The sequence below is a fragment of the Aulonocara sp. 'chitande type north' Nkhata Bay genome, linkage group LG7 (genome assembly GCF_057382095.1).
Source record: "Aulonocara sp. 'chitande type north' Nkhata Bay isolate Kocher_YH1m ecotype deep benthic linkage group LG7, A_spYH_male_GT1.1, whole genome shotgun sequence".
Taxonomy (NCBI): domain Eukaryota; kingdom Metazoa; phylum Chordata; class Actinopteri; order Cichliformes; family Cichlidae; genus Aulonocara; species Aulonocara sp. 'chitande type north' Nkhata Bay.
The window spans coordinates 27038719-27056355 of record NC_141350.1 but is presented as its reverse complement, the minus strand read 5'-3'; the positions used below and the strand labels follow the sequence as shown (position 1 = coordinate 27056355).

At 38.9% G+C, this 17637-nt stretch overlaps 2 protein-coding genes across 4 annotated transcripts in view; both read right to left on the bottom strand.

Annotated features, from left to right (window-relative positions):
* Positions 1-2959, bottom strand: part of LOC147325290 (proline-rich protein 5-like) — a 42599-nt gene extending 39640 nt beyond the window's left edge. For 2 of the 3 annotated variants that reach the window (XM_086299736.1, XM_086299737.1), the window contains exon 1: positions 2751-2959. The gene's annotated coding sequence lies outside the window, so the exon portion shown is untranslated. The remainder of the gene's footprint in view (positions 1-2750) is intronic. The other variant, XM_086299740.1, reaches the window with a different exon arrangement.
* A 5881-nt stretch (positions 2960-8840) lies between these two features.
* Positions 8841-17026, bottom strand: LOC147325289 (G1/S-specific cyclin-D1-like). The gene is made up of 5 exons (XM_086299735.1): positions 16371-17026; positions 12968-13183; positions 12317-12476; positions 11256-11404; positions 8841-10204 (listed from the first exon to the last, which is right to left on the bottom strand). The coding sequence occupies exons 1-5, from the start codon at positions 16566-16568 to the stop codon at positions 10052-10054; spliced, it is 876 nt and encodes a 291-aa protein (XP_086155861.1). The 5' UTR covers positions 16569-17026; the 3' UTR covers positions 8841-10051.
* Between the last annotated feature and the right edge of the window lie 611 nt (positions 17027-17637).

The following is a 17637-nucleotide window of genomic DNA, read 5'->3' as shown; positions in this document are numbered from 1 at the left end:
GTGTTTTCTGAGGTCCAAGATCAACACAGCCGTATACCAGGAAGTTTTAGAGCACTTCATGCTGCTGACCAGCTTTATGGAGATGCACACAGTGCCAAAGCTACCAGTAGCTGGTTTAAGGACCATGATAGATGGTTGCTCTCATGGTGTCATGAGAACAACCTGGGCTCTCATGACACCTGAGCAGTGCCACAGACTGATCAAATCCATGCCATGCTGCACTGGTGCAGTAATTCAGGCAAAAGGAGCCCGACTAAGTATTGAGTGCTGTACATGTTCATACTTTTCATGTTCATACTTTACAGATGGCCAAGATTTCTAAAAATCCTTTCTTTGTATTGGTCTTAAGTAATATTCTACATTTCTTAGATTATACACCCCTACTAGAGCACTAAGATCATCTTCCCAGTCACTCTTGGTACTCCCGAGATCCCGGCTGAAGACTAGAGGTGACCGCGCGTTTGCCTTGGCTGCACCTAATTTATGGAATAACCTCCCCATCGCTATACGCAAGTCTGATTCCATCCATTCCTTCAAATCGCGGTTAAAAACCCACTTATTTAGCCTCGCCTTTTCTACCAGTTAACGCCTGCTTGTCAGTTAGCTTAATGCTTATTCTTATCTTTGGCTTATTCTTAATTACGTTTAATCATTTTTAATTTTGACTGTTTTATCCTTTACACTTAGTTTCCTTATGCAATTCTTTTGCTTTTGTGTTTTAATGCCATTCAACCTGCTAGCATGTTTTGGTACCTTGCCATAGCCCTCATCCTTCCCTGTTACTTCATCCTACTCGCTTGCATGTTAAGCACTTTGGTACACCACTGTTTTTTAAATGTGCTATATAAATAAAGTTTGTTGTTGTTTTCTGAGATACTGAATTTGGGGTTTTCATTAGTTGTCAGTTTTAATCATCCAAAATTAAAAGCAATAAACACTTAAAATATATCAGTCTGTGTGGAATGAATGTATACATTATACAAGTTTCACTTTTGATATTCTAATTCTATGACCAGCACCTGTATAGGCAAAGACCTGTTCAATGTTTCACAGTGAGTGCTCTTTTTATATAGTAGGGTAACCAATATCCAAAATTAACCTTTCATTGATCATCTTCTCCTAAAATAGTTACATTATTCAGGTGTGTAAACTATTGTTTGTTGAACTCTATTGAGTCTAATAATAATAATTCTAATAAAATAATCATTTAAAAAAAATCAGTATATCAAAATAAAACAATTCGTAAAACAAACTAATGAAAAAAAATCTTACATATTTACTGTGTTAGCTCTTATTAATAATTTTTAAAATTAGATGAAAATTAACAACCTAATTTTCATCTTGTTGTAGGATGGGTTAAAATGACCCCTCTGGTAGTTTTATGGTGTTTGAAATTCTAACAAACAAACAACTGTAATATTTGATGACAAATTTGTAATTAGATTGAACTGTTCACAGACTTCCATGCTATTGTATACTTTGGGAGACACTGGCTGAGGGCTGTTCATCAGTGCCCTTTGAATAAAAAACAAAACAAAAACAAAATAGAAAGAAATCAGCCAAGTGCCAATTAGTGAGCCCCTAATCCTAATGTAATAAACTGAAGTGTAAGAGTGCACAGTACAGAGTCTGCAAAAACCCATGAGGGCATTTGTCAAACTGGAATTTCTCCAAGCAACCAATAGCCAAGTGAGTTCTCCCTGTACCAACGTCCTGTCAGTCAGACAGTAAAAAGTAACAGGATCTACAAAGCTCTGTATGCTACCTACAGACTATCACCACACTGCAAGGCCAAGCATCAGCCTGCCTCTGCTGATCCTTGCCCCATAAATGGCCCTCTTACCTCTGGCCATATTATACACACAATACATTATTTTCTTTTACTTTGAAGTTACGTGGTGTTAAACAATTCTGGTTACAAAGTAACAGGTGACAGTAGTCACTTGCTTGACATCTGCAAACTGTGAGCTATTCATAGGCCTAACTTGGTAAAGTTATCTTGGCATCCTAAAAAAAACTGCAGGTCTCTGTGACAGGTCGATCCCCAGATATTTGAGGAACTCACATAAGTGCAGTTGAAAATTACTCAGTCTATCTAGAGCTGCAACAATAAGATCATTAAATAATGCTCTGAGAAGTCTGATCTGCCCGTGTTCTAAGAATGAAATAACGTATTACTGTTTCCTCCATCCGCTTCATGTCATTGACAAGTACAACTGGTCTCAAGAAAAATCGCCTCACGAACGGTTAAAAACGTATATACCAACACAACAATGACAGTTATAAATACATCTACTGACCCAAAAACAAACACTGGGTTAGTATGCGGTGCAGTTATCGATCTTATGCTTTAAGTTGGCATACAGAATTACTGGTATAAGATCCACGACGCCTCCCCAAAGTCATTACATGTAACTATACGTAAAGAGCTGAACTGTCTGTGACTGCGTACCTATTTACATGAAGTTCTGTGGGTCATTCCACACACGTAACTACCAGCAGGTATCTGCACTCTCCCCTTTTCAGTGGGCTGTATCTATTTGACCTAAAAAGGGGTTTTCACTTCTATTTTAAAGGATCTCTTCTTCGTAAGTTACTTTTTTACTGAATTCCAGCTCGAGAGGATATGAAATGCGTCCGGTCACAAAAACACAGTAAAAGAAACAGAAACACGCCACAGAGTTTGGCCGCTGTTCTGCGTGAACATCTTGACAGGATATAAGCCTCGTGGTATTCGTGCGTGGACTCACCTCTGCAAACTGGCTTCACCTTTTGCTGCTGCTCTGAGTAATAAACACAGCTGCGGTCTTTAGGCGACTCAATAAAATGTGCCGCTTCTTGTTATCAGCAGCTGTGTGTGCGCATCGCTTGGGTTTCCGTTCTAAAAAAAACAAACACTTCCTCCGCTTAAGAACTCATACTGAGAAACGGAGCTCACACAGGTTCTCTGATAACTGGAAGTGAGAACAACTGCCTCTTCCCGCTGCCTCCATTCAACAGGCTGCAGTACCGGCTGCAACCGACGCTGCCACGCGTGACCTTCAAAATAAAAGTCGAATTTGTTAGAAATCAAGTTTTGTGGTGGAATGGATTCACAGTACAACCTCACAACACTTGCACCTGAAGTTTATTCGCAGAAAACACGTTGCACAAAGCAGAGATATGCAAAGGTATATAGTTAAACCTCTATATAATTCTATATATAATATAGTGTTGGATTATTAATTGCCTTTTTCAGAAGACCTTTACGCCTGATTCTGTCATTTACATGAAATTATTAGGCTAATTAGAAAGCAATATAAGAATAAAAGTGGTCACTATTACTTTTTTTTTTTAATTCTTAGAACACATAACCATTTCAAAAGCAACCACAGTTCATGATTCAGTAGCTTAAAAAACATGTTTAACAGCAATAACTTGGAGTAATAATTTTCTGTATGACTTTATCAGTCTCTCATGTTATTGTGGAGGACTTTTGGCACACTCTTCTTTACAGTGTTGCTTCAGTTAATTGAGATTTGCAGGCTTTTGTTTATACACAGCCCTACAGTATTTTAATTATGTTGAGGTCAGAAGGCTATAGTACAAAGCAGCATTCTGTCTCATCCAGCTAAGTTCAGGGTTAAACCCTGGGCTTTCTGTAGTATGCCAGTGGTAACTTCTTACCAGGATGTATAGGTATGGTAACTTATGTGGCGACCTTAACTTTGTCTGAAGCAGTTTAGATACGATCCAGATAAGGATCAACAGGTACGAAATCACTGCCTACTGAAACCTACACCGTCCTTGATGACCTCATATCAAACTTGTACACAGACGATGTTTGAATTTTGTTCTCAGAATTAATCTTTACTCTGAACCCCTTTAATAGCACCAAGTCTTCTACTGAGAGAATAAAAACTAGAACATCAAGAGCAGACGAGTTTCCGAGTTTCAGTTTTAAATTGTCTGAAATTTCTTTACAGCATGTTTTAAGTATGATTGTTAATTTTTGACTTTGTATATTCACATTTAAGCATAGCCCCAGTGTGTGCTGGCCCTGGTAGAGGCTGGAGACCTGTCTACGGTTTGTGCTGGTATGCTGTATTTGGCTGCACCACACTGGCAACCTGGCGTCCAGGGTGTTACCTGCCTCTCAACCTATGGTAGCTCTTCATAAAGATAGGACTCGCAACCCAGTCTGCCAAACCAGAGGCACCGTCCCAGATCTTCTACAGAAGGCGTATTAGCAGGATTGAGGGGATCCCTCCATGGTCGATTATATCCTCAGTAGAAGTCTGCAGCACCCCACTTCCACTGTACACAGTATGAGCAGAGTTCTCCTACTGAGTTTCCTGAGGGTTTGCCAGAATTACATCAAGACCAACTGAAAGTCAAGTCCAGTGGCCTCGCAGATTTAATCCCACACCTGAGTTTTTGCTTCAGCTACTTCCACAGCTCAGGAACTCAGTATTCCTGCGGTGGCAAGGATTGCCAAAAAAAGGTTGTATGATGGGTCAGGATAATGTTTTCTAATAATAGCAACAGGAAGGTATTATTTTCAGTGTTTTGTGCCTGTTTTTGTTTTGTTTTGTTTTGAGCAGTACAGTGTGATTTTTTTTGTTGTTGGACATATTACTAAATATAAGCATTAAAGACTGTTTGTTTAGGATCTTGACTGCCTTTCTGCTGATTGCTATGTAGTTAGCAGGACTAAGATGCTATACAGCGGCATCAGCAAAAGTAGTATTGGATAAATATTAATAACCATTCAGAGAAACCGTAGAGTATCTATGGGCAGACTTGAGACTTAATTACTACTATAGTGATGATGTCAGAAATCCTGCTTGGACTGAGACCTTACTGTTCTCACATTCCCATCCTTGGGAGCCAACATGGGACTGAAGGCCACATGACAAAAATACTATGATGACCAGATTTCTCACATCAGAACTGGCTTACTTGTTTTTCAGCTGTTTGTACAGTAACTTACTGTGTCCATGGCTGCAGCACACAGAAGGTACTGGGTCATGTTTAGGCCACACTGCACATCACTTTAGCCAAAGAGGAGGTCAGAGAAGTTGGTGAAACGCTGGATGTGGGGTATGAATATCTTAAAGAGACAAACATCCCCATCTGCTGGATAACCACAAGAAGTACAAATAAATATCTGTCCTTGACCAACTAGAATCAAAGACTTATTTAAAATATTCTTCACTCATTAAATGCCTAAAAATATATTTTTTACACCTCAAGTGTACTAAATTGTAAATTAACTGCACTGTATATCATTTTTACACTTCCATTAAACACTTAAAGAGCCCTAAATACACCACTATGTGCACACACAACGTGACTATAGGGTTTTTGTGTGTGGTTTTTTTTTCTTCTTTTATTTTTCTGCCAACTGGCAGAATGTTGTACTGTTGCATTTTGGGATTATTTTGCACACGCAAATTGTGTGAGAAAAAAAAAATCAATTTGGAAGAAAACATTCCCTGTTCTCTGGACTAAAGAAGAAAAAGACCACCCAGCTTGTTAGTAGTGCTCACTTACTGCATCTCTGAGCTTTACTGTTTGTCAAACCTTTAGACATGGCAGCTTGCTCATTTGAAAAGGTACCATCAATTCTGAAAGGTATATACAAGCTTTAGAGCAACATACATTCTCTTACAGATCAGGGCCCGTATCCCTAAAGAATCTTTGTGCAAAAAGTGGCTCCTAGCGGCCAAATTCTAAGAAAATTCTCAGAGTCATGACGTTTTCTTAGAATTTCCCCTAAAAGTGACACGACAATCCCAGTTAATATAAAAGCTATTCCTCAAGATTCCTAGCGCTTAAAAGGGCTCCTAAGGCAAGATCTGCTAAGAGCAGGGAAGAGGACTTTTAGTGGCTTAGGAGTTCCCCTAAGCAGCTGCACAAAATGGCCAACAGAAGAGGCAGGAGAGATGTCCTGCAAACACTGGATGACAGGGAATTATTGAGATGCTACAGATTGGATCGTGCAGGAATCATGTTTGTGGTGGATCTCCTTAGAGATGCAATTACTTCACCAACTCGACGCCACAACGCTATTACACCGGAGACGAAAGTAATCACAACCCCGAGGTATTTGGCAACCGGGAAAATGCAACAATGCAGCAGTGATGACTTGGGTCTGCAATCACAGACATTGCTAAAAGCTGAGCCATGTTACCCTCGTTAAGACCACACTGGACTTGTAACGTTGTGATTTCTACTTCATTAAGGACAGCCTCTTGAGATAGGCCATCTTGTTTTCAACGGGGTCCATATGGGAGTGAAAGTACAAAATATGCCAGCTAGGATATTTATATGAGCAAATAAGACACGAATCATTATTTGAACAGGGTGTAATGACTTTAAGTTTTCACATATTTTAGATTCTAATGTTAGGCTATAACCCCTACAGCTTACTATTCATTTTCCAGATATTTTCTTGAATGTGAAATATTATTTACAATTACAGTCAGCATAAGATTAGAGTATATAATATGTTTATTGATTTGAGGGTACATCCTTTGCTCATTATCACCAAAAGCTCATTTCCATCAAACTTGTAGGATCAACCAATCACGGCTTTTGAAATGATGACTCATACCTAGCAACGGGGTCAACCACACCTCCTCACTAAGATAGGATTTTCCATCCATTCCTTGCTCAGAGTTCACTGAAAATGTTCTGGAATCACTTCTAAGCTAAAACTCCTGGCGAGGAATTTTTAGGTTAAGTTAGGAGCTCTCTGAGAGGATTCTCAGAATCTTTAGGGATACGGGCCCAGATCTTTTTCACTGAAGACGTTATTTTAGCAAGATAATCCTAAACTGTACACTGCATCTATTATAACAGCATTGCTTCATACTCTTGGTGATGAAGACTTGCCCCAACCTATTTTTAAGATGTGTGGACAATATCTTTATAAATATATTTCTCAGTTTTAACATTTCACATCTTTGGGTTTAATAGATTTATAAATTGTTGCATTCTGTTTTTACTTACATTATACTCAGTCTCTCAGCCTTTTGCAGCAGTTTGACCAGGACGGACATCACATTAGCAGTTCACATCCTAGACGTTTCTTGCTCAGGCAAATGTGAGTTATGGCTAAATTGTCCTTTTTCTTCTGAGCTTTAAACCAAATGAAATCTCCCAGAAGTTTCTGAGTCTCACCCATGATAAAAACTCCAAATATTAAGCAATGGTGCTTTAATTATTATTATTATTATTATTATTATTGGTCCTGTGGTTTAGGACACATTGGACCATTCTTTTGAAAAGGAAAGGAAATGATAATAATTTGCTAATAACATCTGAGTCTATTTGTTACAGAAAAGCGTAGATTCAAAAGGTCTGATTATAGTAAAATGGTTCAACCACAAATGTGTCAACCTACTGAAGACATCAAATATATAAAAGCAAAGCGCTTTACATTGTAGCCACAGCTGCCCTGGGGCGCACTGACAGAGGCGAGGCTGCCGGACACTGGCGCCACCGGGCCCTCTGACCACCACCAGTAGGCAAACATGGGGTTAGTATCTGACCTGCTCTGCCACCTGAGCTACAGCCACCCCTTCTTAATGGGGTTGGGACCATCAATTGTGTTGTGTAAAAGTCAGGATGGTGCACAGCTGACAGCCCTATTTGACAACTGTTAGAATTCATATTATGGCAAGAACCAAACAGCTAAGTAAAGAGAAATGACAGTCCATCATTACTTTAACCTCCTAGGACCTGGCGTCCACATATGTGGACATCACATTTTGGGATGTCTAAACCAAAATACTAAATTTTGCTCTACAAGGGCCTGATATCCACTTACGAGGACATTATACTGCCACTGTTCTATCAAAATTTAAAATGAATGCCCTCATTTGTGGATCTCATTTTTCTCAGGAACAAAATTCCGGTAAGAAAAATTGTTAAACTTTGAATGGGTCCCCAAGTGCAGTCGCAAAAACCATCAAATGCTACGAAGAAACTGGCTCACATGTGTACCGCCCCAGTCACCTCTGCTGCTGAGGATGAAGCAGCAGAGGTGACTGGGGTCAGTCACCTTCAGAAATCATTACAGCACCTCAGATTAGAGCCCAGATAAATGCCACACAGAGTTCCAGTAGCAGACACATCTCTACATCAATTGTTCAGAGGAGACTGTGTTAATCAGGCCTTTATGGTCAAATAGCTGCTAAGAAACTGCTACTAGTAGATAAAATAAAAATTGAAATGCAATATTTTCCTTTGATGGAATGAAAACCAGAAATGTTCTGTGGCATACTGCTGGAAAAACCATCCAATGCCCTGGATAGTTTTTATTATTAGTTTAACTATAATTTGGCACTTAGTTTTTTTTCCCCCAACCGTATCATCTACTGTAATTGCGTTTGCATGAAATTTCATTCAAAAACCATTAAGTGACTTTTTTTGTTTTTAAGCTTGTGGATGTTTGCGTCTCTCTAATGTTTGTGTGTTAGCCCTAGCAACCCATCATGGGTTTGCCAGAGTTTTCAGTGTCATTGCTCTTTAGCCAAATCGTCATCATGAGACCTTATGGACATTTAACCTGTTCCAGTAGAAGTCATGTTCAATTTTTGATTAAAAGTTGGCTGGTTTTGCTTTTATAGTCTTCCTATTTAAAGCCTATGCTTCAAGTTGTTTAAGTCTCTGCTCTCCATTAGAACCGCAAATCTACTTTTGCAATAGGTAGCGCTGACCTGCAGCCACAGCAAACGGGATAATGTGCGTTTCAATGGAACCAAAGCACGTTTTACCAGAAAATTTCACCCCCCAAAGAAAATCTGGTACCTTTCTACATTTCTGTAGAAGAACAGACAGGTTTATTTGAATGAAAAAATAAAAATCCCTGGGACTTTGCTCATCCTTTGGCTTCAGAGCTAGTCGTGCATTCAACATCACATTATAACATTAGTGGAGTTAGCCATCTATGTTGGTATACCAGAGATACAAAATCAACACCAATTTTGCACCAAGTCATGAGATCATTTTACAGTAGATATAGTATATTTTATTAGCCAAATACAATGGGGGGGATTTTAGGCCTTGACTCAAGAAAATCAGTGTTCACATGGAATTAAAGCTGAACAATAACTTCATTAGTCATGTCTTAAAGCAAATAACTAAAGATCATATTGTAAACTACTGGTATTTACCACTTAGGTGGCCATCAAAGGATTGCCCTGTAATAAACTCGTATTACATCTTATTCAGAATTATTATTTGTATGAGTTTATCAGACTGTCAGAGATACATGTGGATACCTTACGTTTAAAACCTGAATGTCGAAGTCATTTCTCATATTACTCTACTTAAAATACACTCACATTTAGACAACCTCTCTAAATTCACCTACTGAATTCAACAAGAGAGACCCATGACATCAAATTACTGTATAATGCAGTAAAAATACCTTAATAAATAACATGTAATGTGAAGGAAATATTGTAATTTGAAATAGAAACAGTCTGAAAAAAAGCCATGAAAACTAATTTCCACACATATTTAAAAGGATGTTTCATTTATATAAACAGACTGATTTACAGAGGTGCCTCGATGTGTTTTTCTTAAAATTTGGATACATTTGAGCTTCATAGCCATTTAAAAGAAATAATTAGTGTTAGCCCCTAAAGCTCAAATTCTTTACTTTGCCAGGAGGTGCGAGTTCAAAAAGGCCCTGTAGGCCTTTGTGGATCCATCTTGAATTTACTCAGTGCTTACAAGCCCAGGTCTTAAAGGGAAATATTCACCCCGGTTGAACACCTACCTGCCTGCATTCATCAACACACTGTTTGTAACACATTACTTTTTCAGCCTTTTCACCTGCATTAGCATAATTCCAGTTCTGCAAATAACGCCATCTGCTGAGAATCTCGCTATGGTTGTTGCCACAGTTCATACTGACTTCACATGAACAGCTGTGACAGACTGTTGAGTCCAGTTACTTATAAATGCTCCATGACGTGCATATTTTTATGCGTATTATACGATCATCAAATTCATCTGTTTCTGTTTCTTCATCCAGCAGCGTTACTGCTAGAGCTCAGATGTTAATGTCTCGTACATCTGTGGGCGTCGCTGAGTGGTCCTCTCCCATTTTCTTAGTTTCCATGGCAAATGAGTGCTGCTGCTGCGCCTGTCTGAGGCTGGTTTCCAGCAAAGACTCGATCTGTTCCTGACATGCTCTCAAACAATCCTGAAAAGTGAGAGTTCAGAGTAATTTATATACAATTTATACAGTAATACATAATTTAAAAAGATAAGGTCTCAGCTTAGGCTTACAGTCACAATAAACAGTGGTCAAAGACTGAGAACCTACATAGAAACACAGACTACCATGACCTGGATGATTGCTAAGGAGCCTGGAAAGAAAGTGATTGGAGTCCTCCCACTTTCTTTCCAGGGTCCTTAGTTTGGAGATTCAAATCTATATGCAACAGCTGACGACGTGTAGAAGAGTGTGTGTCATCCATGTGCGATACTGTTTACTGTGTGTAAATGAGAGCAGTGTCTGAAACTGAGAAAAATATACCAGGGCTGCTGTCTCATATCCTGCAGTTAGAAAACTTTGCTGTGAGGGCGTCTTTGAACAAATGTTATGTGCAGGGTTGCGCTGCAAGTGACGGTGCAGCTGCTGTGATGGCCGATGGAGAAGCAGCCACATTTCCCAGTAAAGAGAACCCAACCTGATCGTTATTTACTGCATCACTCACATCAAACACTTGTGGTCCAAGATGCCATTTAAAAAAAACAGAAGAAGAAAAGAAAAGAAAAAACAAACCCTTCCAATATTAATTGCCTTGAGGCAGCTATTGTTGTGAATTGGTGCTATATAAATAAAACTAAATCAACTAACACAAAACTTGACTGTTGATATCAGTAAATGGAACGCGATGACTCCCTGTATGGACTCATCTCATGACCATTTCTATTGTTGTGTTTGAAGAGGGATTCATTAGACTGGAAATACTGGATAAGTTAACAAACCTGAACGTATTATAAACAGTCCAACACAGTCCCATTAATAGCTGCGTTTTGACAAACATAATAGCATCTGTTGGGTTCCTCAGGATCCTTCTCCCTCTCTTCGACACCCTGTTAAATTCAATTCTGCTCTTTTTTCCAGTAAATCAACAGTATTAGTGCGGAGCAGGACTAATTACACACTCGTTCTGCTAACATCTTTCCTCTAATGTGACTAAGTGAATGTAATGTGTACCAGTCATGCTGTGAACAGATGTACCCACCGGGTCACTTTTGATGGTCTGAGCCAGCTGTTCTGTCAGTTTTTGAGACATCATGGTGTTACCCACCATTCTCATCTGTAAGCCCTCTACCGCTGCCACCATGCTGCCTGCTGCCACCATGGATGGGGGGCTGGCTATGAATTTGACATCTGGAGAGAATCAAAGGAACTTAATGTAAATTTGTTAGTTTTTAAATGGGGATTAATAACAAACAAAACAAAACATTCAAAACCACAAAAAATACAGATGCTTGAGGTGAATTTCTGTTCTGTGTTAAACAGGAGCATGCATTGATGGCAATGTGTTTCATATATGAAGATGCTTTAATAAAAGCAAGAAATTAAGAAGTTATAGGGGCTTTAAAGGTTTAGGAAAACCCAAAGATTGCGTACAGGACTAGTTAAAGCAGACAAGCCATAATCACAGCAGATCAGCTGACCCCAATCCCATCAATCATCATTTAACAACTCAGCTGATGCCTTTCTACACATTGTTTTCTTCTTTCTTTCGACACAAAGTCCACACAAACTAGCTGCTTTGGCCTGCCCACATTACAGACATGGAAGCAGCTCCTCCTTTTATGCCCTCTCTCAAACAATGCCATAACTGTTTTTAACCATCCAGCCTCACTCAAAATAACTAAGGCCCAAGCCAGGGTTAAAAACCATGAAACCTTCTGTGAGGTGACAGTGCGAACCACGACACAACAGTTTCACCAGGGAAGGTTGAGTCAGACAGCAGGGTTGAGCTGGTCTGGCATCTACCAGCTCTACGGATGGAGACTGCAACCTGATTTGTGCTCCAAAGCACTGCACATTATAGTAGTCAGACAGCAGTGGATCCATTGTCTATTTATGCATCAAATATGAGCAATTAGGAATAAGTGAATTGTTATGCAATTTAGTAGAGAAAACTATGAAGTTGGGTGTTTAAAAGTACATCAGTTATTTGTTGGCATGTACTAACCCAGTGAGTCAGTCTTATTACCACACTCTGCTCAAGAGAAATTTCAACCACAATATATAAAGACAGCGATGCATGTGATGTAGCCTCATGCATACCTGTGGCACACAGTGCAACAAAGGTCTGAGCGTGCTTCCTCAGTATCGACTTGTTCTCTTTGTTGACAGGCAGCTGAGACAGGAAGTGGTCGATGAAATCAAGAGGGGTGGGTGAAGCCAGGTCCCACTTCAGCTTATTCAAAACCAGCAGCTCCATCTGCTGTGAGTGGGTGAAAACAAAGATGGACAGAAGGCCAGGTTCAAAGTGGGATTTGACACAGACAGACGGAGGGATTAACAGATATCTTATGGTCACTTTTGGGAGATTTGGGGCTTAAAAGTAACACTGTAAGAAAAGGGGTATCTGAAATGATTAAGGAAATACTCTCGTGGGACAATGAGACACTACAATAACTGTGCTGATATTTAGAGATAAAAGACCTCATATGTTGGTGGAAAAATAGTGAAATTAATTAATTTATTTATTTAAATGCAAGGTGGAAAATGTTAGGAGGTTACTAGAACTATTACAAGTCATTCTCTGGGACTATACATTCTACAGCATCTGGGCATTAGCTACTGAGACATCTTGTTTTGAGACAGACATCCCTGCAGGATGGATGTTACATTAAAAAAAAAAAAGTCCTCAGAATCTTAGCTTCAAAACAGAGAGAGCACTTTAATGAAATAGTTTACTTCAGAATGCCATACCAGCAACTGAGAAGGTGTGACTGAATTATCAGTGTAGATGCAGAGTTTCTCCGCAGTCAGTGGGATTGTCTCCTTTAGTTTAGATGCCAGGAACATGCAGGCAGCTCCCAACAGCTGCAGATGGTTCTTCTTCGTGGGTTCCACTGACAAGATGCGATCCATGTAGTTCATAGCTAAGGGGAAAACCTCCTCCTCACATTTCTGCTCCTCGCACACCTGTAGCAACAGTCAGTGAATACCACCATTAAATACTGTCTAGTCGTTTTAAAAATGTTGTATTAGTTTAAGTCTCGGAGAAAACTCCCTAGAAATGTTACCAGATTCAAAATTTGAAGAAACAGAGTTCAGGTATTGGAAATGTGAGATATAAATGTATCCAAGTGATAACCTTTGGGGAAATATAGTCAACTTAGATGCATAATAATGGTCACTTGAGTCTGGCCCCAAAATGAACCCAGTCCCCATTTGGGCCTGTGTAAAAGTGCCCAACTTTACAGCATTAAAAACACATGTTTACAACCTGATACTCTAACAGATGTCCCGGCACAGGCAAGGGTAGCGGAAAGCCATTTGCTAGGAGTCACTGAACTGGACCTCTAAGTAGTGTTTGTGCTGTTTTAGGCTTTTGGGACACTTTAATGTAACTATCAAACTAATGATATAGTAATATTTTATAAAATACACATTTACGCTTCACTCTGTGGGAGTGAATTTCTAATATCTTATTAGCACTAACTAGCAGATATGTATGTAGGTCATCGTGGCAACTTGAAGGTGCATCTGCCTTGTTCAAATATGGCCCCTTTTGGCTTAAAAAAACAAAAACAAAAGGAGCGTGAAAGGGGGGGGGGGGGGGGGGATGACTACAGGCTAAATGCTACCATTGAGGTTTTACATTGAATGGCTTTTATACACAGTACCTGTATCTCTATCAGCAAGTGTCACTATTTTAATTCTCAGTGTACAAAGCTTTAAGGAATTCAGAGTTACAAATGATTCTGATACAAACCAATAGAGCGTGTCAAGTAACTGTTTTAAGAATAGACAGAAAAAGTCTTTGACTGCACAGTGCAGTTTTTTCGAGTTGTAAAAAAAATTACTGGATTATAGAAACTCGCAGTTACTTAGATTAATAGATTTAACACAAAATACCTTTAGACACTGCTACTTTAAATTCAACGAGTATATTTTCCTCTTGAAACATCTTTAAAACTTTTTCAGTGCAAACACAATGTGTTTTACAGCCAGCATTGTCAAAGTGTGTAATCAGGGCCCAAGCACTAAAGTGCGAAGGCCCTAATGTATCTGCGACATTTGTTCTTGTTATTCGGGCAAAATAATTGTTTATAATAATTGAAAATAGCAATTTTGACATTTCCAGGTGTTGTAATTTTGCAAATTCCTCCTAGGGATTTATTAGATCTACTTCATATTTTGGCCTTATTAAACTGTAGAGCTTTTGAGTCTTCATTGCAGGGGGCGTCCATGACACCATGGCTAATTTTGATCATGTGCCATGAAAATTTCATTTGTTGTCGCTGACACATACATTATCCAATCCATACCAAACTTCTCATGCGTGATAAGGCTCCGGCTTGAACACATTCTAACTGTCAATACGATGAAGGCTTTCATGTCTTATGGTCCTCGTGCTGGAACACTGCAAACTGGCTCCGCGGCGCCATCTACAATATGTCCAGGTCATATTTTTCAAAAACAATAATTTAGTAATATAAAGTAAGATATTTTATGTAAAGCCTGAAAGAGGCTGACAGGATTAATTAATTTTGTCATCATTTTAACACAATTTCACAATCATTTAACCAGAATTCTAAGTGAATTCTCATTATCAACATGCATCTGGATCCATTTTTCTACTAATTTTGTTAATGTCATAAAAATTCCATATAAAATAAAATTGCAAAGATATGTCTATAATATGTCTTTAAGTCTTAATATATAGACATAAGTCATAATATAGACATGTCTATAATTATACTTAATATTAATATATATGATATTTAACAAAAGAAAATATTTAAAATTATTTAAAACTACCTTGTCCACACTAAATGTTTCTCATTACCATTTCACCTGCTCATAAAAAGCAAACTGATGAGCAGTACCACAATGCATCTCCTCAGACAGAAGATTCAAAACAGACACAAAGTCAGCTGCTCGCTCTTCTCTCGATTTGTGATATTCTTGTTAATCTTACTGAATCTTCTGCCTCTTACACTCCCTATTATCATTACACTCAATACTTCTTAAAATAGAACAACATTTTTTATAATTATAAATACATTTTAAAGCTTTAGCATGAAGCAGAATTAAAGGTTGTGTACCATACTAGCATTTTAGGTCATTAGCCCAGAGCATTTCATTACAGTTACTCATAATTCTCATTATCATGCACTCAAAATGGACATAAAGGTATCGAGAAGCCTTGATGCAGTGATGAGAGCCTGATTCATTTTAAAAGCAGTTAACAGATTGTGTTTAAAACATTTCATAAGTACTAAGACTTTATTTCTATATTACAGGTCTCTATACTGCTCTATATTAACTGTAATTACAGAGTATTTTACATGTTTAAGAGGTAGGAATTGTTTTTGACCAAGGTCATAAGAAAAAACAAAACAAAAAAAAACTCCCCAACAAATTGATAATGTTGAATGTATGAAGACTGACAGACAATCATCTCACAGCCAATGCCTGCAGCGTCCTCTGGTCGCCATTTCTGCGTCTTGGCTGAAATTCGGGCAAAGTACCCCCCAAAACACAGAATGATCCTGTTTTAACAGTAATAATAGCAACATTTGAAAAATTTATTAAAAAAAAGTTGACAAAAAAAAGACCCCGTACGATTTTAAAATTGGAAAATGTTATGACAGGAGAAAAATGTTACCCCACCACATCTTTTAGTGATATGCGTCTGTGATGACAAAAACAATGGCTGAACAACATGCACTGACAGGACAAGCTCAAGATTACAAAAACAAACAAAACAAAACAAAAAACCCGCATTTAACTCTGAGCATAAGCCAAGGAAATGCAACAAACGGTGGGTCGGTGTTAATGAACATTACCGGACAAATAGACTGAAGTTCTCCGCGAAGCCCCAACACAAAGGCAGCGCGTGGCCGCAGGACTGGCAACTCGCCACTAACAGTTTTCAGCTTTCACGTCACGGAACTGTATGTAAAATCTATCGCACACACTCTGTGGGATAGAAAAATGACTATCAAGTGAAATGAGCTTGTTACCGCGTGGAAATCAGGTATCAATAATCGGTAATTGAAGCCACGTGACACGCAACAAAAACACAAACTTTAATGGAAAGTTGCAGAGCAGAGGAATTTGAGTTCTGTGAATGCGGTTAACGTGTATCGGCTCAACTCACCTCTAACATCCAAGCAGCGACTATCCTCCTCATGTACGGAGATATCTCTCTCTGGACACATTTAAAGTAGTTAGGAGCGGGGAGGTACATGTCTTCTACCCGCAGCAGAGCGTGCAGGACCCGGTCAGTCAACAGGTTGGAGTCTCGGTAGGCTCTCGGAGGCCCATCCCCCTCGCAGCACCACAGCTGAGGCTCCATGCCTTATTGCGTCCGTAGCACTGTGAGTCTGTACTTTTTAAGTCACTGATGTGATCGACTAAAGCTAACTACTTAGCTAGCAGCACAAAATTATTAGCCGCTACATACTTTGTTCACAAAACCGTCTAAATGCTCCAGTTTATTCATGTTTGTATGTTAATTTCAGTTTCCTGTTGGAATTAAATCTGTAAATAACTTAACCTTTTGATTTCCTCTACCAAGTTAGCTTATACCTTTTCGACGGTTTAAAAGTTACTTCCTTTTGTTGGACAAGACAGAACTACAGGACAAACCAGAACAGCAAGGCTTTCTCCACCGGCAGACTACATCCCTGTCCTGCTGCGCCCATTTACTGGCACATTGTTCGGCGTCAAACAACGCGAGATAACGTACACTTCCGAGTATACACTTCACAATAAGACAGCAGTAACGGTCCTTTTCCTTACTATTGAAGATCACGTCAGTAGGCTGTTGGTTTACTCACGGAAATGCACTCTGACAAACATGACTGCTTTTGCGCTTAACTTAGGTAACTTTGCTCTCAACATAAACACGCGGAGAGAGAGAGGGAGAGAGTGTGTACTAACAATATGTCTAAAGATAGAAGCGGAATGGAAAAATGGAAAATTATTTTTTAATCATTTTAAAGAAAATTTACAAAATGTTAAGCAGCATTGTCCATCCATCTATCCAGCGATGCATCTATTCATCCATTCTTTTTAGCGTTTTTCCATTTCTGGGTCAAAATGTAAATCATATACTAGAGTAAAATGTAGAGTGTTAACATTCATGTGACTTTCTTACAGGACTGGACTGAGACAAAAACTTGGCCCACCATTACATACGATACGAACACACATATATTTATATATATACAAAGTGTCTGTGTGTGTGTGTGTGTGTGTGTGTGTGTGTGTGTGTGTGTGTGTGTGTGTGAATATAGTATATAGTAAAAAGGTAAATATAGTGTATAGTAGATGACCTGCTGTACCTCCTGAGCTACAGCCACCCCTTACAATTTATGGACATCTGTGGTTTGATTTCTTTGCATGTGTGGATTGGATTAATT

Bases quoted from the DNA above. Each gene is read 5' to 3' on its own strand.
- LOC147325289 (XM_086299735.1), bottom strand. From the start codon at position 16,568: ATGGAGCCTCAGCTGTGGTGCTGCGAGGGGGATGGGCCTCCGAGAGCC. The intron at 11,405-12,316 runs GTATGCATGAGG...GATTCTCTCCAG, and splicing joins TGTTGCACTGTGTGCCACAG to ATGTCAAATTCATAGCCAGC. The intron at 10,205-11,255 runs GTGGGTACATCT...CTCACTTTTCAG, and splicing joins AGACCATCAAAAGTGACCCG to GATTGTTTGAGAGCATGTCA.